At 55.6% G+C, this 15,952-nt stretch overlaps 4 protein-coding genes across 4 annotated transcripts; 1 reads left to right on the top strand and 3 right to left on the bottom strand.

The window, feature by feature from the left end:
- Positions 1-1,728: 1,728 nt before the first annotated feature.
- Positions 1,729-5,054, top strand: D7B24_007009 (uncharacterized protein; the record flags this gene model as incomplete). Its single annotated transcript, XM_028641126.1, has 3 exons — positions 1,729-2,315; positions 2,419-2,836; positions 3,000-5,054. 3 exons carry the CDS (start codon positions 1,729-1,731, stop codon positions 5,052-5,054), a joined length of 3,060 nt encoding a protein of 1,019 aa, XP_028494803.1.
- Positions 5,055-6,231: 1,177 nt separating this feature from the next.
- On the bottom strand, positions 6,232-6,786 carry D7B24_007008 (uncharacterized protein; the record flags this gene model as incomplete). The annotated part of the gene is made up of 4 exons (XM_028641125.1): positions 6,232-6,258; positions 6,360-6,471; positions 6,624-6,667; positions 6,778-6,786. 4 exons carry the CDS (start codon positions 6,784-6,786, stop codon positions 6,232-6,234), a joined length of 192 nt encoding a protein of 63 aa, XP_028494802.1.
- A 529-nt stretch (positions 6,787-7,315) lies between these two features.
- On the bottom strand, positions 7,316-9,139 carry D7B24_007007 (uncharacterized protein; the record flags this gene model as incomplete). The annotated part of the gene is made up of 2 exons (XM_028641124.1): positions 7,316-8,026; positions 8,075-9,139. The coding sequence occupies 2 exons, from the start codon at positions 9,137-9,139 to the stop codon at positions 7,316-7,318; spliced, it is 1,776 nt and encodes a 591-aa protein (XP_028494801.1).
- Positions 9,140-9,786: 647 nt separating this feature from the next.
- On the bottom strand, positions 9,787-15,102 carry D7B24_007006 (uncharacterized protein; the record flags this gene model as incomplete). The annotated part of the gene is made up of 5 exons (XM_028641123.1): positions 9,787-10,009; positions 10,064-13,713; positions 14,048-14,536; positions 14,945-15,003; positions 15,066-15,102. 5 exons carry the CDS (start codon positions 15,100-15,102, stop codon positions 9,787-9,789), a joined length of 4,458 nt encoding a protein of 1,485 aa, XP_028494800.1.
- Positions 15,103-15,952: the final 850 nt, after the last annotated feature.

Raw genomic sequence — 15,952 nt, 5'->3', positions numbered from 1 at the left:
AGGCCCTCTCAGCTCAGTTCTCACGAAATCCAATGTCAGAAGTCTACAGGCGGCCTGCACCAGACCAGGCCAGACCAGACCAGGCCAGTGCTTCTGGCTTGCCGGGAGAGTGATCTCTGAGAAAGCCGCATGCGCAGACGCCAACCAAATTTTTATGCCGACCTGTCTTCAGGTGCTGCAATGCATTGTCATGGACCTTACAAATCTCTGGGAGCCGTCGCTGCGCATCATGCGGTGCTGTGGCATGTTGGTAATTTGGCAGGTTGGCGGCTCGGCAAGTCGAACAAGACTCATGGCTGACAGGCCAAGACGGGCTACCTTCATGACAAGACCTGGCGATCAATGGAGCGACCGGTTTGCCGCCCCGAACCATCCACGGAGCGGTCTTCTGACCGGTTTGCGTCATCAGAACCGAAGTTAGGAGGCACGTTGGAAGAGGAGACCATTACCCGAATGCAGACGACCGTTTGCCTTCATGAGACACGGTCCCAGTCCACGGCAGACTGTCTGCAACACGAGCTCAGACTTGCAAAGAGGCAGGCGTGAGGCCAGAGCCTACTGTACGATGATCCGGACGCTCGAGGTACTCACCGTCAGCTCCATAAGGCTTCCTTTCACCCACGCACCACCATCAATCGTCATAAACAGGCCGTCAAGACCCCCACTGCCAAAATAATCTCGCTGCAGATCCACTCACCCCTCCACCCTTCGCCCTCCACCACGCACCATGCACCACCACCTCGCGAGCTCTCTGCCAGTCGGGAGGCACAACTAGGTCGAATCCACAGTCGAGCTGCTTGCTCCGCGAACGTCGTCGATGACAGGGGTTCAGAAGGGATTCCCCCCTCCCCCAAAAGCCCTCGTCCAGGCCCCATTCACGAGCCAACGGGCACCCTGTCTTGTTCGGTCATTGCTGGCCCACCAGCCTGATGCGCCGCACCCTTTCGCTGGCTTGCGCCGACGGCTGCTGAACCAGGGCGCATCCACCACACTGCAGCAGCAGTCCACAGGAGCCCACCCTGACCACCACCGGGTACCCGCGTTTCCCTTACCTGCCTGCCTACCCACCTTGGCCTTTTTAGCTACTGAGGTTCCATGCAATGCATCACCGCATCACCCCCAATTCCAGGCCACTCTACTCTGCTCTGCCTTTCATCAGGTGAAAGGGAAGGTGAAGATTGGAAGGTTTAAACCGGCAGGAAAGACCGAAAAAAAGCACAATCTGTTAGACTGTCCGTCATTCGTCCCGCGAGAGAGAAGAAAAGGAGACAAAGAGAGAGCCTTCAAATTCGAGAAGACCACCTGGACGAGGAAGAATTCGCTACAGCAATACTTTCCGACATCCCAGGCGTCGCATCCAGCCAGTCTTCCAAACGTCGGCAGCATGAGACCGACAGGCCTACCCCGAGTCAAGTCGAAGTCCCCCACATCCCAGCGTTCAACGTACGTCCAGCAGTATACAGGCACTTGCACCCACCGAGTCAGCAGTGCCACCGGCCACTGAAGTGCCTTGGCCTAGGTTTCTTCCGGCACGGGAGCCACTGAGAACCACTCAGAGGTGACCAAAACCAAGCAGACGTGGGGAAAGTCCTTTTTGTGTGAATCCCGCCAGCCTACTCGGAACCTTTCCCCCCCAGGGTCGAAGACTGGCTTTCTCGCTCAACTCTACACTGCCTCTCCCGTCCTTTTTTCTCCCTCCTCACCATCCTACTGGCACACACTGGAACCATGGTTGCGAGGTCCTCGATGTCAATCGCAAAATCGAGCGCTTTCGCTTCAATGAATCCCACAACAACAGAGCACGACTATCGGTTTCCCAGGAGGCCCCATCAGCCTACCGCTCACATGCCTGCCACCGCCGACAACGGCCAAGGCCTACACACCCATGCTCATGGTGGTCGAGGGGGCCACGGGCACGCCCATGCCCACCCCAACACACAAGGCCGCACCACCACCGCCCATGCACAAGGCGCAGGCTCATCGTCGTCCGCCTTCACGTCGCATTTGGGTGACCTTGATCTCGATCTCGACCTCGACCTCAACCTTGACACCGTCTCCAGCGCGCGACCCCAACAGACCTCGCACACCCAACTTCTTCAATCCTCTGCCTTTCCTCCTTTCGAGGACGCCGTCATGGGGGCTTCCGGCGACACGCCCGAGTTGCTCCAGCAGGAGGATCCTCTTGCGACGCAGGTGTGGAAGTTTTTCAGCAAGACGAAGCAGAGCTTACCAAACCAAGAACGAATGGAGAATCTGACCTGGCGAATGATGGCTATGAACATGAAGAAGAAGCGGCAGGAGGAGGAAGCATCCAGGTATGTCGACATGCTGCGTCGAAGTCGCGCTGATGTGCGCATTCGACAGGCACCCTGTCGTGCTGGTTCGAAAAAAAAATGCTAACCACCTCTTCTTCCTCAGGGTTGTGCGCCAGTCTGCGACGGCGAACAACGCAGTTTCAAGCCACGGCAACGCACCGAGTGGAATTGCCCAATTGCGGAAAACATCTGAGCAGAACTTGAACAACCCTGAGCCGATGAACCTCGATGACTTCATCTTCTCCGAGAATATGGCAACGCCGGTCGATTTCTCATCCCCACAACTCCAGCCACCCCCCCCGCCGCCGCCTCGACACTCTCATGAGTCTAGGTCTGCCGCACCAGGTCAACCGCATTCTTTGCTCACCTCTGCCATCAATATCAAATCGCGCAAGGACGCCGCTGCGCACCAGCAGTTTGTCCCCCAGTCTGTGCCCTTCCCTCCCCATCACCAGAGGGCCCAGGATGAGTTCAATTATGTCCCTCGGCACACACGTAAAACAAGCATCGATGACCGACGCGTGAGTGTTCGACCTCTTTCTTTGTTACGATGTGTCAGGTTCGGAAATGTGGTGGAATTCCGGAGCTGGCTCGGGCAACTTGCTGTTCCAGCTTCTTCCTGAACCCCCGTTTCCGTCGCCTTGTATTCGTTGTACGCAGAAAGCGAGCTGACAATGTTCGTAGACACGGAAGCGCCCCGCAAACTTCTCTCCTCAGGTGCCTGCCGTCAACAGCAACGTCGACGGCCTTAGCACTAATATTCGCGCCGATTCTGAGCTTCATGAATATTCTCTGGACACCGCAGGCCAACCTGGAATGACGCAGGGCCCTAACCAACAGGGCAATCCTTTCCACCTCGATGGCCTATCCATGGATACTGATAACATCATCACGTCTGCTGGCCCTTTCCAGCAAAACTTTAGCTTCTCACCATCCACCTCTCCCATGGTCTCGCACAACCACTTCTCCAACATGTATGGTGGCTCATCTGTGCCCTCTTCATCACTCAACGCGGCGGACTTTTACTCGCCTCCGGGCTCCGCTTATCCGTCTGCCGTTTCCACTCCTCATCCCATCCCCGACAATGATAGCTTTTACTTTGGATCCTTGGATATGCGAACCCAAGGCCAGCAGTCCTTCCGATCTGGGGGGCCCCAAGGTGTGAGCAACCAAATGGGCTCACAATTCATGTACAACGGCGCACCCAACAACAGCTCCATGTTCCCCGTCTCTACCGCCGGGCCTGATCCCCCGAGCGCCTTTAGCACCAATGGTCCCAACTCCTTTGCGCACATCGACCCCACACAGGTCTTCCAGGGAGATCAATCTGGCCGATCTCCCGGAGTGTCTATCCCGAACGAGAACATGTTCTCGTTCGGTGCGGATTCTGATGACGAGGATGGCGGTGCATTTGCCGACAGAAACCTGTCGATGCCCAGTGACTTTTCACCTTCGGCAATGGATGACACCCACTCGCTCGGCTGGGATCCATCCCTGCCTGGCCAGTACAGCACTCAGGCTGCTCGATACCCCGGCGGACCGCCCCGCAAGCAAGTCACGATCGGTGGCACCACCACTGACTACGTCGACAACACAAGCGGTGATTGGGACGGCGGTAACATTTCACGGTCTCATTCGCAGTCTTTTAAACAGGGGGGACTAGACAGGCGCGGCGGAAAGGTCCCGCGCATTGCCTCGACCCCCGCCACTCATCTCGCTCGCAACGGTAATCCTTTCGATCGCATGGCACAATCAACACCCAATTCTCCTCCTGAGGCTCCTGGCACGAGGTCTGGCTTCTCGTCTGTTGCCCCAAGCCGACCTTCATCACCCCTTGGTTCAAAGCAAGGATCCTCAACCAACTTGCAGGGAGCTGGAAGCAACGGGGACAGCAGCGCGCCGACCACATGTACCAATTGTTTCACTCAAACGACCCCTCTATGGCGTCGCAACCCTGAAGGACAGCCACTCTGTAACGCCTGCGGACTTTTCTTGAAACTTCACGGCGTTGTACGACCACTCAGCTTGAAGACGGATGTCATCAAGAAAAGAAACCGTGGGTCTGGTGCCAGCCTCCCCGTGGGTGGCACCAGCACGCGATCCAAAAAGAGCACGGCTTCCGGCCCCGTCTCGCGAAAGAATTCGACTTTGGCTATATCTTCTATCCCAGGGAATTCGCAGGTTACGACTCCACCTGCCGTGGTTCGCGCGGGAAGCGTGAATAACGAGGGTGAAAGCCCGGCGAGCGGGCCTGCTTCTGGTGGCAACACGGCTGGTAGCACACCTACTACTTTTAGTGCTGGTTCCTCCGTGGGTGCTGTTGGCGGGAAGGGCGTCATTCCTATCGCCGCAGCACCCCCCAAGAACACTCCGGGTCCCGGTGCGGCGTCGATGCCTCGCAACGGTGCTTCATCATCCGGTTCCTCTAAACGCCAACGTCGCCACAGCAAGAGCACGGGCAGCGAGGGACTTGCCAGCATGGACGTCGACAGCCCAGAGACTTCAACTGGTTCTCCCAACGAAGCTGCACGGTCAGTTCCATCGGCTAGTCCTCTGAACACGATGTCCGCAGCTGGCTCGCTGGGTATGGCCAGTAGTTTCGGCATGACGCAACGACCGCTAATGGGTCACGGTGGCATGTTATCCATGTCAGGCGCGAGTGGCCAAGGCCCCATGATGAACCCTGGAGGCCCCGCATCAGGACCTCAAGAGTGGGAATGGCTGACGATGAGTCTCTGAGCGTTTTACGTGCCTTGTGGACTCGCTCTCGCCTTTGTTCTTGTGACGAGGAAGAGTTTGGAGTGTTTTTACGCGACAACGATGAGGATTTCAATTTCTGCTTAATATGATGATATGGGACGGGAGCCGGGCTCCAAATTACTGGGAATAAGACATACAGAGTAGGTAATGCGGTTGGCGGGTTTCTTCTGTCACAGACTCTCCGCCGACGCGGTCCTTAGCGGTGGGTGGAAGACGTGTGCGTGGCAGCTGGCGTTTGGACCCCCCTGGTGTTTCTGAGAGCTTGTCACAGTGGTCACCGGACGACGCTGGTTTTGCTTTTGAGCGGGCGGCTGGCATGTTTTCCCCGGGATTTTGGCGTTGTAACAGCCCTCTGCGGGCGTGATAGAGATGCGATTGGACGTTCTACATACATCGAGATACCTTTGCCCATCAACATGAAGCTCATATGACAAACTTCTGGAATCCAATTGATCGTGGCTCTACTGTTGATTTGGTGGTCTTGCCGGCTGCGCCCTCTTCGGCGTCGATGCCAATTCACCAAACTTTTGATCGGATGTCAAACATCGTTGTAGCTGATCCTAAGCTAGGAATGAGTCCAAGTCTTTTGGGCCATACATAATGACCACCCCGAGCAGAGCAGTTCACTAAAGCGTTGCCTCGAGCTGCGTGCGCTTTAGGGAGGTATTGCTTGTGTCATCACAAAATATTACAGTCAACGCCGAGCACTGCAACATAGATACTGGACACATCTCAAGCGAACAGGATTGGGAAAAGATCATTTCATCCCTATCTCCCAAAAAAGCGGCCCGAAAGCCGACAACCCAACGCCGAACCCTTCTGAGGCTGGACGGAGAGCTGCCTGTGAGAGGTCCGAAAGCCCGTGGTGGGTGCCACGAGACCCAAACGCTCCCAGCGCGGCGGCGACGTTATGTGTGACCTCGCTTTTGATCCGCACCTTGGCTCCCCCGTTCTACGGAGCGTTGAAAAAAGAATCATCCCATGCGACCGTTGATTTCCGTTCCGAAGTCACACTCTCTACCTGCTTCGTGCGTTGAATCGTTTTCCAACAAGCCCCCGCCCTCTTTTCCCGTCGTCGATGCGCGAAACCCTCATGTCTTCATGACATTACCAAGACGTTCCTCGAGCCGTGATCGATGCGTTGGTGGGAGGCTGTTTAAGCGGCACCGGGGTTGGGGTTCATCTACAGATTGGAGCGTTAGCCAGAAACAAGAACCGCAGGCGTCGTGCCGTGTTCTCGGAGGAATTGCCGAAATCATCTGCGTTGGGTTCATCTGGGCGTACCTTGCGCTTGCCACCAGTGAGCTGGACGTTCACGAAACGGCGAGTGTACGTGAGTCTCTTCTTCGCGCGGCCCTTGGGGACCTTCTTCTTCTCCTGCTTCTCGACCTTGGGGCTAGAAAAGGAAGAAGAAACCATGTTAGTCCGGCTGTTCTGCATTTGCGTGTTACATCTGATGCATCCGTCTCCGTGTCGCTCGTGTTGGCAAAGTCGATACGGAGTAGGTGTGGGTGATCGAAGCAATGTGCTCATCGAGGAAAGACGTACGTCTGAGACTTGACCTTGCCGGCACGGGCGAGGGATCCGTGAACCTATTCGCGAATCAGTCAGCGATGGTGTCGCTTGTCATGGTGGTTTCGGCCGTCGACGATGGCACAAAAGCACATCATGGCATCGGCTGGTATCATCGGGCTGAACGTACCTTGCCCATATTTGCGGTTTGTTAGTTTTGCTGTCGACTGAGCGTAACTGGGCGATGGGGGGGTGATGTCGAGAGTTGGGTGGATGGATAGACGTCCTTTCCGCAATCTTGGGAGGCACCTCCGATTTTTCGCCTGGGTTGCGCCTTTGCTTTGTGTGGGCGGCAACCCCGGTCACGTGTATGAATATAGGCGAGTGGAGTCCCGTTTTCGCCGCTCACATACTTCGGTGTGAGTCAGGTTGGATGACTAATACCACTCCACTTGTTCAGTGATGAGCCGTTGATGCTTAAAGGCGTGTTGGATTGATGGCCGAGCCTAGGGCTTCTTCACTACTACAAGGGTATGCAATTGAAAGACATGGTCGTCCTCAGTTTCGTGGTTGTGCATAGGGGACCACCCTCCACTTTCGAGCTCACGCGGCACAGTCAGTACCAGCATTCATCAACTGACAACATTTGCTATTTTTCATCTCGCTCTGTTCCTGATCATTACAACAAAGTGGGCTGTAGCATTTTGAATGCCCCATTCATTGGCATTCTATGGCAGCAGGCGCTTAGGTGTGCGCGGGTAGTAGCTGGCCAGGTGCACCGAAGGCAGGTTGAGGAACCACGCAACGACACGGTCGAGACCAATACCACCTCCACCGTGCGGCGGGACACCAACGCTGCGGAAGACATCGACATACTCCTTAATGCCCTGCGACTCGGGGTCGACACCCTTCGTTCTCAACCTGGCCTCCAGGACGCTGGGGATGTGAATACGCTGGCCACCACTGAGGATCTCCTGGCCACGCATGAAGAAGTCGTAGGCGTTGGTGACGGCGGGGTTGGCGGGGTCCTCGAGAGCGTAGAAGGGGCGCGCCGATTCGGGGAACTTGTCGAGGACAAAGAAGTCGGTGTTGTACTTCTTGCGGATGAGGGCGCCGAGGGCCTTCTCCTGCGGCGTCGACATGTCCTCATTGTCAGAGACGTTGCGGTATTCCTCGGGGCCCTCCTCGCGCAGGAGCTTTTGGCCCTCGGCGAAGGTGAGACGGAGGACGCCCTCACCGGGGGCGGGCAGAAGGAAGTCCTCCGAGGGATACACGGCACGGATGATCTCAATCTGCTCGGCGCAGCGCTCCTTGATGCCGCGGAAGATGTGCAAGAGAACCTTCTCGAGCATTTCCATGACTTCGTGGTAGTCCTCCTCGATCTCCATCTCCAGATCAAGGCCAGTGAACTCAGTCATGTGGCGGGGGGTATTGGAGTTCTAGAGACATCAGTATGGTCTTGGATAACAAATTGGCGTACAGCTTACCTCCGCGCGGAAGACCGGTCCGATGCAGTAAACTCGCTTGCGACCACCAGCAATCTCAATTTGCTTGTAGAATTGGGGTGACTGGGCCAGATAGGCCGTCTTTTCAAAGTAGGGCATAGAGAAGACGTTGGCACCGCCCTCGGAAGCGGCTCCGATAAGGCAGGGAGGCTCGAACTGCACAAAGTTTTGGGTGTCAAGGTACTCGGCAAACAGCTTGCGCGTGGCCATGCGCACATCGGCGATGGCCTGCTGAACGGGGGCGCGCTTGTGCATGGCAGGGTTGCTCAGGTGCGTCGCCATGCTGGCACTCGGCGTGGCGTCGAGGCTGACGTTCTCTACACCTTGCTTGACAGCCTCAACCGATTTCTCTGCCTCGGCCTTAGCAGCCGTCACTGAGGGGTCTTCGTCCTCGAAGCTGGAGACGGCACGGTTCGCAACGGGAAGGCTCATGCCGAGAGCCTCGGGGCCAGGCGCGAGGATGTAGCACTTGGTGATGTGGAGCTCAAAGTTGCTAACCTTGCAGCTCTTGACCGGGTCAAGAGGCTTCTGGATGACAGCCTCGACCAGGATGAAAGACTCGAGAGCGAGACCGCCCATCCACTTGACCATCTGTCGCGAAACGGGCTTGCCCTCGGGGCTGGCGGCCAGAACACCCTGGACGGCCCAGTTGCGCTCCTCGCGCAGCTCGATGAAGCACATCTTGGCGCCCTGCATGCGCGAGTTCTGGATCCAGCCGCGCACCTTGACGCTCTTTCCAATGTGTTCCTCAGTGATGTCCTTCAGGTGCACGCGCTCCGCATCGACCTTGGTCGTCGCCGTCACGTCGCCGTAGTTCTCCTTGGCCAGATCCTCACCACTGGCACCGCCGCCGGCGGCCTTCTGCGCGGCCTCAGCGGCCTCACGCTCGGCAGCACGGCGGGCCTTCTCGGCCTCCTTCTTCGCCTTGGCCTCAGCCTTCTTGGCACCCTTCTTTGACTGCTTCTCGCCGCCCTCCTCGCCGGCAAGGGCGGGGGGGTCGTTGGCAGGAGGGGCCTGCGCGGGCTCGGCGGCGGGTGCGTCAGCCATGGTTGTGAAAGTAGAGCTCGGACACTCGTGTTCTTTTGTTTCTTATGGATGGGGAATGTCGGATTGAGTCTACTGTGACGGATTGGTGCTGTTTTATGATGAATGGGTTGACGATAACTCGACTTTCTTCGGCGATGATTCAAAATTCCATGGCGGGGTGATTCACGTCAACGACCCCGCGGGCAGTGGTGGGTCGCAGAGCCACCAGCCCTATCGTTATCTGTGCTGTTATCTGATAAGAGCTTGAGTTAAACCTCGCCATCAGCTTGCACTTCACCCTCACTGCAATCTAAAGCTAGGTACGAAGGCAGGTGGGAAGGTGTAAGGTCATCAAATCTAGGACAACGTGTAAATATGAGGCCTCACGTATTTCACCTAGGAGGTGTAGTTTTAAAGAATTGTATTAAATGCGCACGTTATTACTGGCAGCACAAACATGCCCTCAAGACGCCGGCTCCCCCCCAAACAAGCGATCATCATTCAGGTGCCCCAAACGCCAAACGATACCAACCGCAGCATGCAAATGACATCACAGCCAAGTGGTACAGATCGTACAGAGTCGCGCATCTCCCAGATGCGGAAGCCTGCCGATAACTGAACCTTGGATTCCCAGCTCTTCTCCATCTCCTGCATATCCCCCCTTTCGGTTAGTAGGAGCGAGGCTGTAGCATCTCTGCATTCTCGCAAGTAAAGAGATTGATATGATGATCGCCCCTAGCAGCAGTTCCCAGAATGGGTCTGTGAGGATGGAACGCTGTAGCAGAGATGGGAAGGCCTCGATTCTGTTGAAGGAAGCTGGAGTACGGCTCCATCTCAGATAGCTCCTGACCATCAAAGTTGAAGACCTGAACTCGTCGGGCCGATGTGCCTCTGTGACTCGACGTCAGTAGGGAATCAGAAGAAATCGTGAACTTCAAGACTTACACAGCAAACACGGGCAAATGCTCATGGGTACTGGCCGTGCGCACAGTATCTCGTGGGTCCTTCGTCGTTTGGAACGTGTGAAGGGGCTTGTCCATGCGTATGTCCCATAGCTTTACCTTGCCGTTGCGGCTAGCGCTGATGAGCTCTCTCTGACCTCCACGTTGCATGTGGACACTCTTGATCCATTGCCTGTCCGTGTCGTCCTTCCACTTCTTCACCATCGACTCTTGGACCTTGAGACGGGTATCAAATACGCGTACCGCGCCATCACCAAAACCGGCCACAAGTGTGGTGCCCGTCATTTGATCAGATGTCAGGGAGGTGACACACGAGCCGGATCTGGCGGGTATGTCCATGACACACGTCTCTGAGGCCGCCGACCACACTCGAATGACGCGAACGTCACCAGCTACCAGCACGTGGCCGGTCGCCTGTTGCCAGTCAAAAACCATGCCCGAGTTTACAGTACTTGGTACCATGTGCGTAAGGGCGCGCCAGGACGACGCCAGTTCGACCTGCTCGTCTGAATCATAGTTTCGGTACACCCTGATGACACCATCAGAGGATCCTGTCATAAGGAAACCTTGATCGTCCTCATTGATGAACTTCATGTCGCTGATCTTGGAGCCCTCGGGGTTGCCGTTGGAGAACTTGCTGAGACGTGACTGCTTCTTCCAATCCCAGACATACACAGTGTTGCCGTTATCTGCCACCGCAAGCTGGTCTTCGAACTGATGGAAAGTCATCTTGGCAGGTTGGGCGCCATTGTTGATAAGTCGAACCTGATTGTCCCACTTGTGGCTGCCGGCATACTGCTTCAGAGGCTGGGTGTCTTGGAGAATCGTCTCATTGCGAGACCTTCTCCAAAGGCGCTCGTTGTACTCTGTACTTCCCGGCTCATCCGACTCACTCGGCTTCATCTGAGGCTCACGGAAGTATTCTACAGACCAATCTAGGAAGGTGCTGCGAAGAGGGAGCGACGAAATTTCCCCCACGCTGCGCTCTTCGTAGCCGCCGGATACGGGCTCGTTGGCTGTGTGATATTTGGAGTAGTTAGTCTGATCAATCTGGTCTGGAGGAGCGGAAGCCAGCTCAGGTCCTCGGAACTTTTGAGAGGCACTCCGAGGTAGACCAGGCGAAGAAGGAACGGGGTTGCTTTGGTTCATTGTTCTCCCGGGCTCCATTGCTCCGTTCGCTCCAAACATGCCGGTGAACAGGTAGCTCGCGGTCCTACGTAGGAGTCCTGGGGACGGCAGTGGAGCGTTTGTGGATGATGGTGATGCACCGAGAACGCCATGCCTATTATTAGCAGCGTGCTGGCTTCTGGCAGAGGCGCGCTTCGCCCTTCTTCGAATGTCGTCCATCAACGCTTGAGCATGCTCACCGACAGGTGACGCGAGCAACGCGTTATGCATGTAGTCAACAATGGTGGTAGCATCGCGCTGGACCTCGGGGTGAGGATCAACGTTTAGCATAAGAGCATGCTTCCAACAAGCGGCAAAGACGGTGTTGTGTGCAAAACCATGTGCTGAAGGCTTGATGGTTCCATCAACATTGCGGTTCTCCTGCCTGGTGTAATGCAGACCCATCTTGTTCTCCAAACCGTCGATTTCTGGCGGAAACAGAAGGTATTCCTTTTCTTCTTGCAGCTGCTCTACAGAAGCGACAATGAACTTGCTTTCGAAGCGAAGGATAAAGTGAGACAAGAAGACAAGGAACTCACGGCGAACCATTGGACTTCCGTCGTTCGCCATGTCCAGTAGCGTCCAGGCGATGGATTCTTCGACACGCGCAACCTCGTCCGTTAGATCGATGATGCCGATGAATGTGGTCATGGCATGCAACATCGCAGCCCTGACCTCGGGACAGCGGTCTTTGGTAAGAACGGAGAGCTGACTCGGGGCGTTCTCTCTGATGCCGCGCCACTTCGCCTCCGGGAGGTCGTTCCACAGCTGGCTAAGGCAGAGACAAGCCCATTGCCGAAGTAGGGGGTTGTCCTGGTGCTGTAGGTGGGCAAGACAGTATGTCATAATATCTGTCTGGTTGCAGACATGTTGACCAGGCTTGTAGCCCCTGCACAACATAGCAAGAATGAAGGCGCACATCGCCTTGTGCTCGTCGCTGTTCGAGACAGGAAGGGCTTCAGTAGGCTTCAAAATAGCAGCAAAATAGTTGTAGCCGTTATCCTTGATGAGATCCTGCTGGCAGGAGATGTCGACTGCGAGAATCCTGGTCCAAATAAAGACCATGACAGGCTTTAGCTCGGCTGCAGCCGACTGCAGCAGCTTCAGAACGTATGGGAAGATGCCGATGCTCAAGGCCAACTGCACTGACCAAGGGCCAAGATCGAGAAAGCTGCCCAAAAGGATCAACGCCCGAACCCTGTGTTGCTGGCTAAGCAAGACCTGCAGGACAACGGGGAGCTGCTCTGGGGGCTTCTGTGACATTGCGTCACCTCTTGCGAGGTAAACCTCGAAGGCCGTCAACTGCTCTGTGAAAAATGTCGAGTTTTGATACTCGTAGTCGATACCATCGTTCTCTTTCTTTTGTAGCATGGGAAGCTGCGCCAGCGCCATGTCGACAGCAAGATCCCAACTCGCCCAGAGCGGGTGCTGCTTGGTATCCGGAAGCTCGGGGAATGACTGGGGATGGCAGCCGTAGACGGACATGACTCTCTGCGCGAGCAGGAAATTCCTGAACAGAGCTGCTACCATGAGGTCTTGCCGGAAAAACTTCCTAAAAAGATGTCGAGGTAGAGTTGTCCATGCAATTGTATCCGTGATGGCTGTGAAGATCCAGTTCAGCTCCCCTAGAGGCGTTCTACGCTCTTGGAGTCTACCCGGTAGCTTTTTTGCCTGCTCGGGTGTGCAGTTGGTCTTCAGCGGATTCTGCAGCACAAAGAACCACAGCGCCATTTCAATCGGTGTTGTAAGGCAAGCCGTGAAGAGATCCGCAGGGAGGAGAGGATTGGTAGGCAGGTTTTCTTTGACACCGCAGGCGGCGAGGTGAATGTATGGCTGAAAAGCCGTCTTCTCGTAATTGGAGTCCCGAGCAGCCTGCTCATCTTCTTCTTGTTCGTGCTTCTCAACAAAGCGGTGGTAGTTATTTAGAATATTGCCCGCTTCAGAGCAGTCCCAAACAAAAATGGTCGGCGCCTGCAGCCAATGCTGTAGATCATACAACGAGACGGGGATGTACTGGGTGTAATTCTTATTGAAGACCCAGATCTCTCCGCTCGCGGTTGGTTTGGGTACGCCGTGTCCGTTGTAGTGGAGGAGAACTCGCTCGTCCTTGGCGTTCCTTCGTAAGGACACACAGAACTTTTTGGTCTCCTCAACCGATGGATCCAGATATTGCTTGTACCGTGTCCGGATCGCGAGTGTTTCGTACTGGCTCTGTAGTTGTTTTCCTATGTTTTCCAAAGCCTTTTGGGGTGCTGGATGGTAAGGGTCCGTCCATGCCTCTAACTTGGCCCCGGGGGTCGTTCTGAGTTGATCTGGCGGTTCCACAGAGATGTTTAAACACACAGCAAGCGCAGCTGACACTGTTTTGAGCCGGTCGCGCATGCGCCAGTCCTGGAGTTCATGAGACGAGGCCTTCGGCTTGCCCGTCGACTCGTGGCGCTTGTCGGTCCAGTACATGTACCAGTTCTGTAGGGAAATGTTAGCAAATGCGTCATCTCGCAGCGGAACCCCCGTGGCCCAGTATGCATATGTCCTTCTCGACACAGGTCTCCATAGATTGGTCACTTGCTGATGATAGCCGTCGGTGCGGACATCGGGGTATAGGTGGTTCGAAATCCAAAAAAGAGGCCATGGTCTACGACATGGTGAACCCTGCGTTACCATAGAAACATGACAGCCATGCTTCGTTTGCGCCGCTCGGAACGCGCAAGTCATGATCGCACTTGCTTGCAGGAGCTCTCAGGCTCTGATAAGGATGCAGGGCTGCCCGTCAGAGGCATGTAGAGAGGTTCAAACTTACGTTGGCCAGCTTGTCCATGAACTGCTGCGATTCGTAGAGCTCGTCGAAGCCATGCCTCGCGCCCCATTGGGGTATTTCCTCATCTGACTGATCAGAATCGTTCGGTCGAACGCCAAACTCGCTCCTTGTACGGAGGAGCAGCGGTTTGGGCTGCTGTCGCCTAGGCTGTCCGTTGCTGCCTTGTCCAGGGTTGCGATGGTGCGCGAAGCCTCCAGGCCCCGCATCCTGCTTCTGATTATCTCCGGGTGCACTTGACGGGCGCGCATCGGGCGTCTCGTGACCAGTGTGGGTATTAGATCGCTGATTGAGAGTCAAGGGTGATCTCGGTCGTTGCATCTTGCTCAGCTCCGGGCCGCCCAAATGAGTATGAATGCCGTTCGAACGCGGAGCCCGCGTCGCCATTGTCACATCCGCAGCACTTGTGGATAGGCCGCCGTTGGCTTGGTGGTGATCCGGTGTGGACTGCTGCCGTCGCTGTTGCTGTCGCGGCTGGTTTGAGGTCGAGGATGGCTTCGGGGCGTGCTGATTCGGGGATCCGGCAAGGGCGTTGTTGCCTGTTGCGGCTCCCATGGCGATGCGCGGTGGCTTCTATCTATGGTGTACTGACTGAGCTGAGGTAGCCAGCGCCATTATCGTCCTCCTAAAGAGTGGTTTTGAGCGGATGAGCGAGGGTCTGTCGTGGGGCGAATTCAGACCGGCTGTGACCGAGTGTCGTTGAGCTTCAGGCGGCAGACGCGAATTTGGTCGCAGTTGAGGCGACCAGGTTCACCTGGGCAGGCGCAGCGTGCTAGGCTGCTTCGGTTCAGCTTTCGGCACGGCAGTGCACCTCATTACTACCCCACAGCAATGTTTTGCTCAATATGTGGGATAACCGGATATGCACTGACAGATACTCACGAAGCGTGTGCACAGCGCCATCATGCAAGGATGCCCCATTCCAGTGATAGCAATCTGACCTGTACATTTTCGAGTCATTCGAGACTGCGCAACTACCATGTACCTATTCGACCCGACGTACTGGTCCACTTGAAGCGTGATCTTTGAATACCAAGCATCGTGCTTCTCGATTCGACAGAACCGACGAACACCTTGTTGTAGGAAATGTCATGACCAACGGCCCCTGTGGGATTTGCTGAGTCATCATGAGACAGCAATGCGTGCCTCAAGAACCTAAGGTACCTACCTAGGTAAGGTAGGTAGGTCAGGTAAAAACCTCCCATAGATGGAAGCATATTCGCTGAGCCTCTCTGGATTCAACACCTTACCTGCAGCCGAGTAGATGGTTTATTGAACGACGAACATCGTCCCAAGGTCCCAAGAACAAATAATCTGCCGAGCCTGGTCCACAGACGGGGTTCATATAGATGCCGAATCTGCTTCATCGTACGTCGTCTAACATAGCCGCTAGAAGACTACCAGCGAAAGTATCGAATGAGTGGAACAAGATGGCGTTGGTCACGGCAGATGAGCTGTCTTGTATGGTAAACTACATGCAAACAGGAGAAACGTGTTTCCACGCCCACACCCAAACAGCCCCAGAGCCCAATACCATGAGCAGTGTTGAGAAAGTAAAGGTACAAGGCAGGACAGGCCGTCCTCACGGACGATGAGCGGGCAGAGCGGGCAACGGGCTCCGCTGGCCTGTGTCCGCAGATTGTAACGCTTCCCCATATAAAAAGAAGATGAAACGCACCACCTCGTGGCAGACGGGTTCCAATGCAACTATGTTGCTGGCCTTCGACACGATCGATCAAAATGGTTGGTCACCAAGGTCACATAGCGGTTCTGGTCAATAACGTCGTCTCGTTTCCTCATCTTTCTTTCTCCCTCGCTCAAACCATGTCGGCAGTGGTCAAGCAATTCAAGCCAGCACGCTTTCTTTTTGTCCCGGAGCTTGGGACATGA

The sequence above is a fragment of the Verticillium nonalfalfae genome (assembly GCF_003724135.2).
Source record: "Verticillium nonalfalfae strain VnAa140/NRRL 66861 chromosome Unknown scaffold_53, whole genome shotgun sequence".
In the NCBI taxonomy this organism is placed as follows: Eukaryota; Fungi; Ascomycota; class Sordariomycetes; order Glomerellales; family Plectosphaerellaceae; genus Verticillium; species Verticillium nonalfalfae.
The sequence above is the reverse complement of the archived record's forward strand: the minus strand, read 5'-3'. Positions and strand labels throughout refer to the sequence as shown.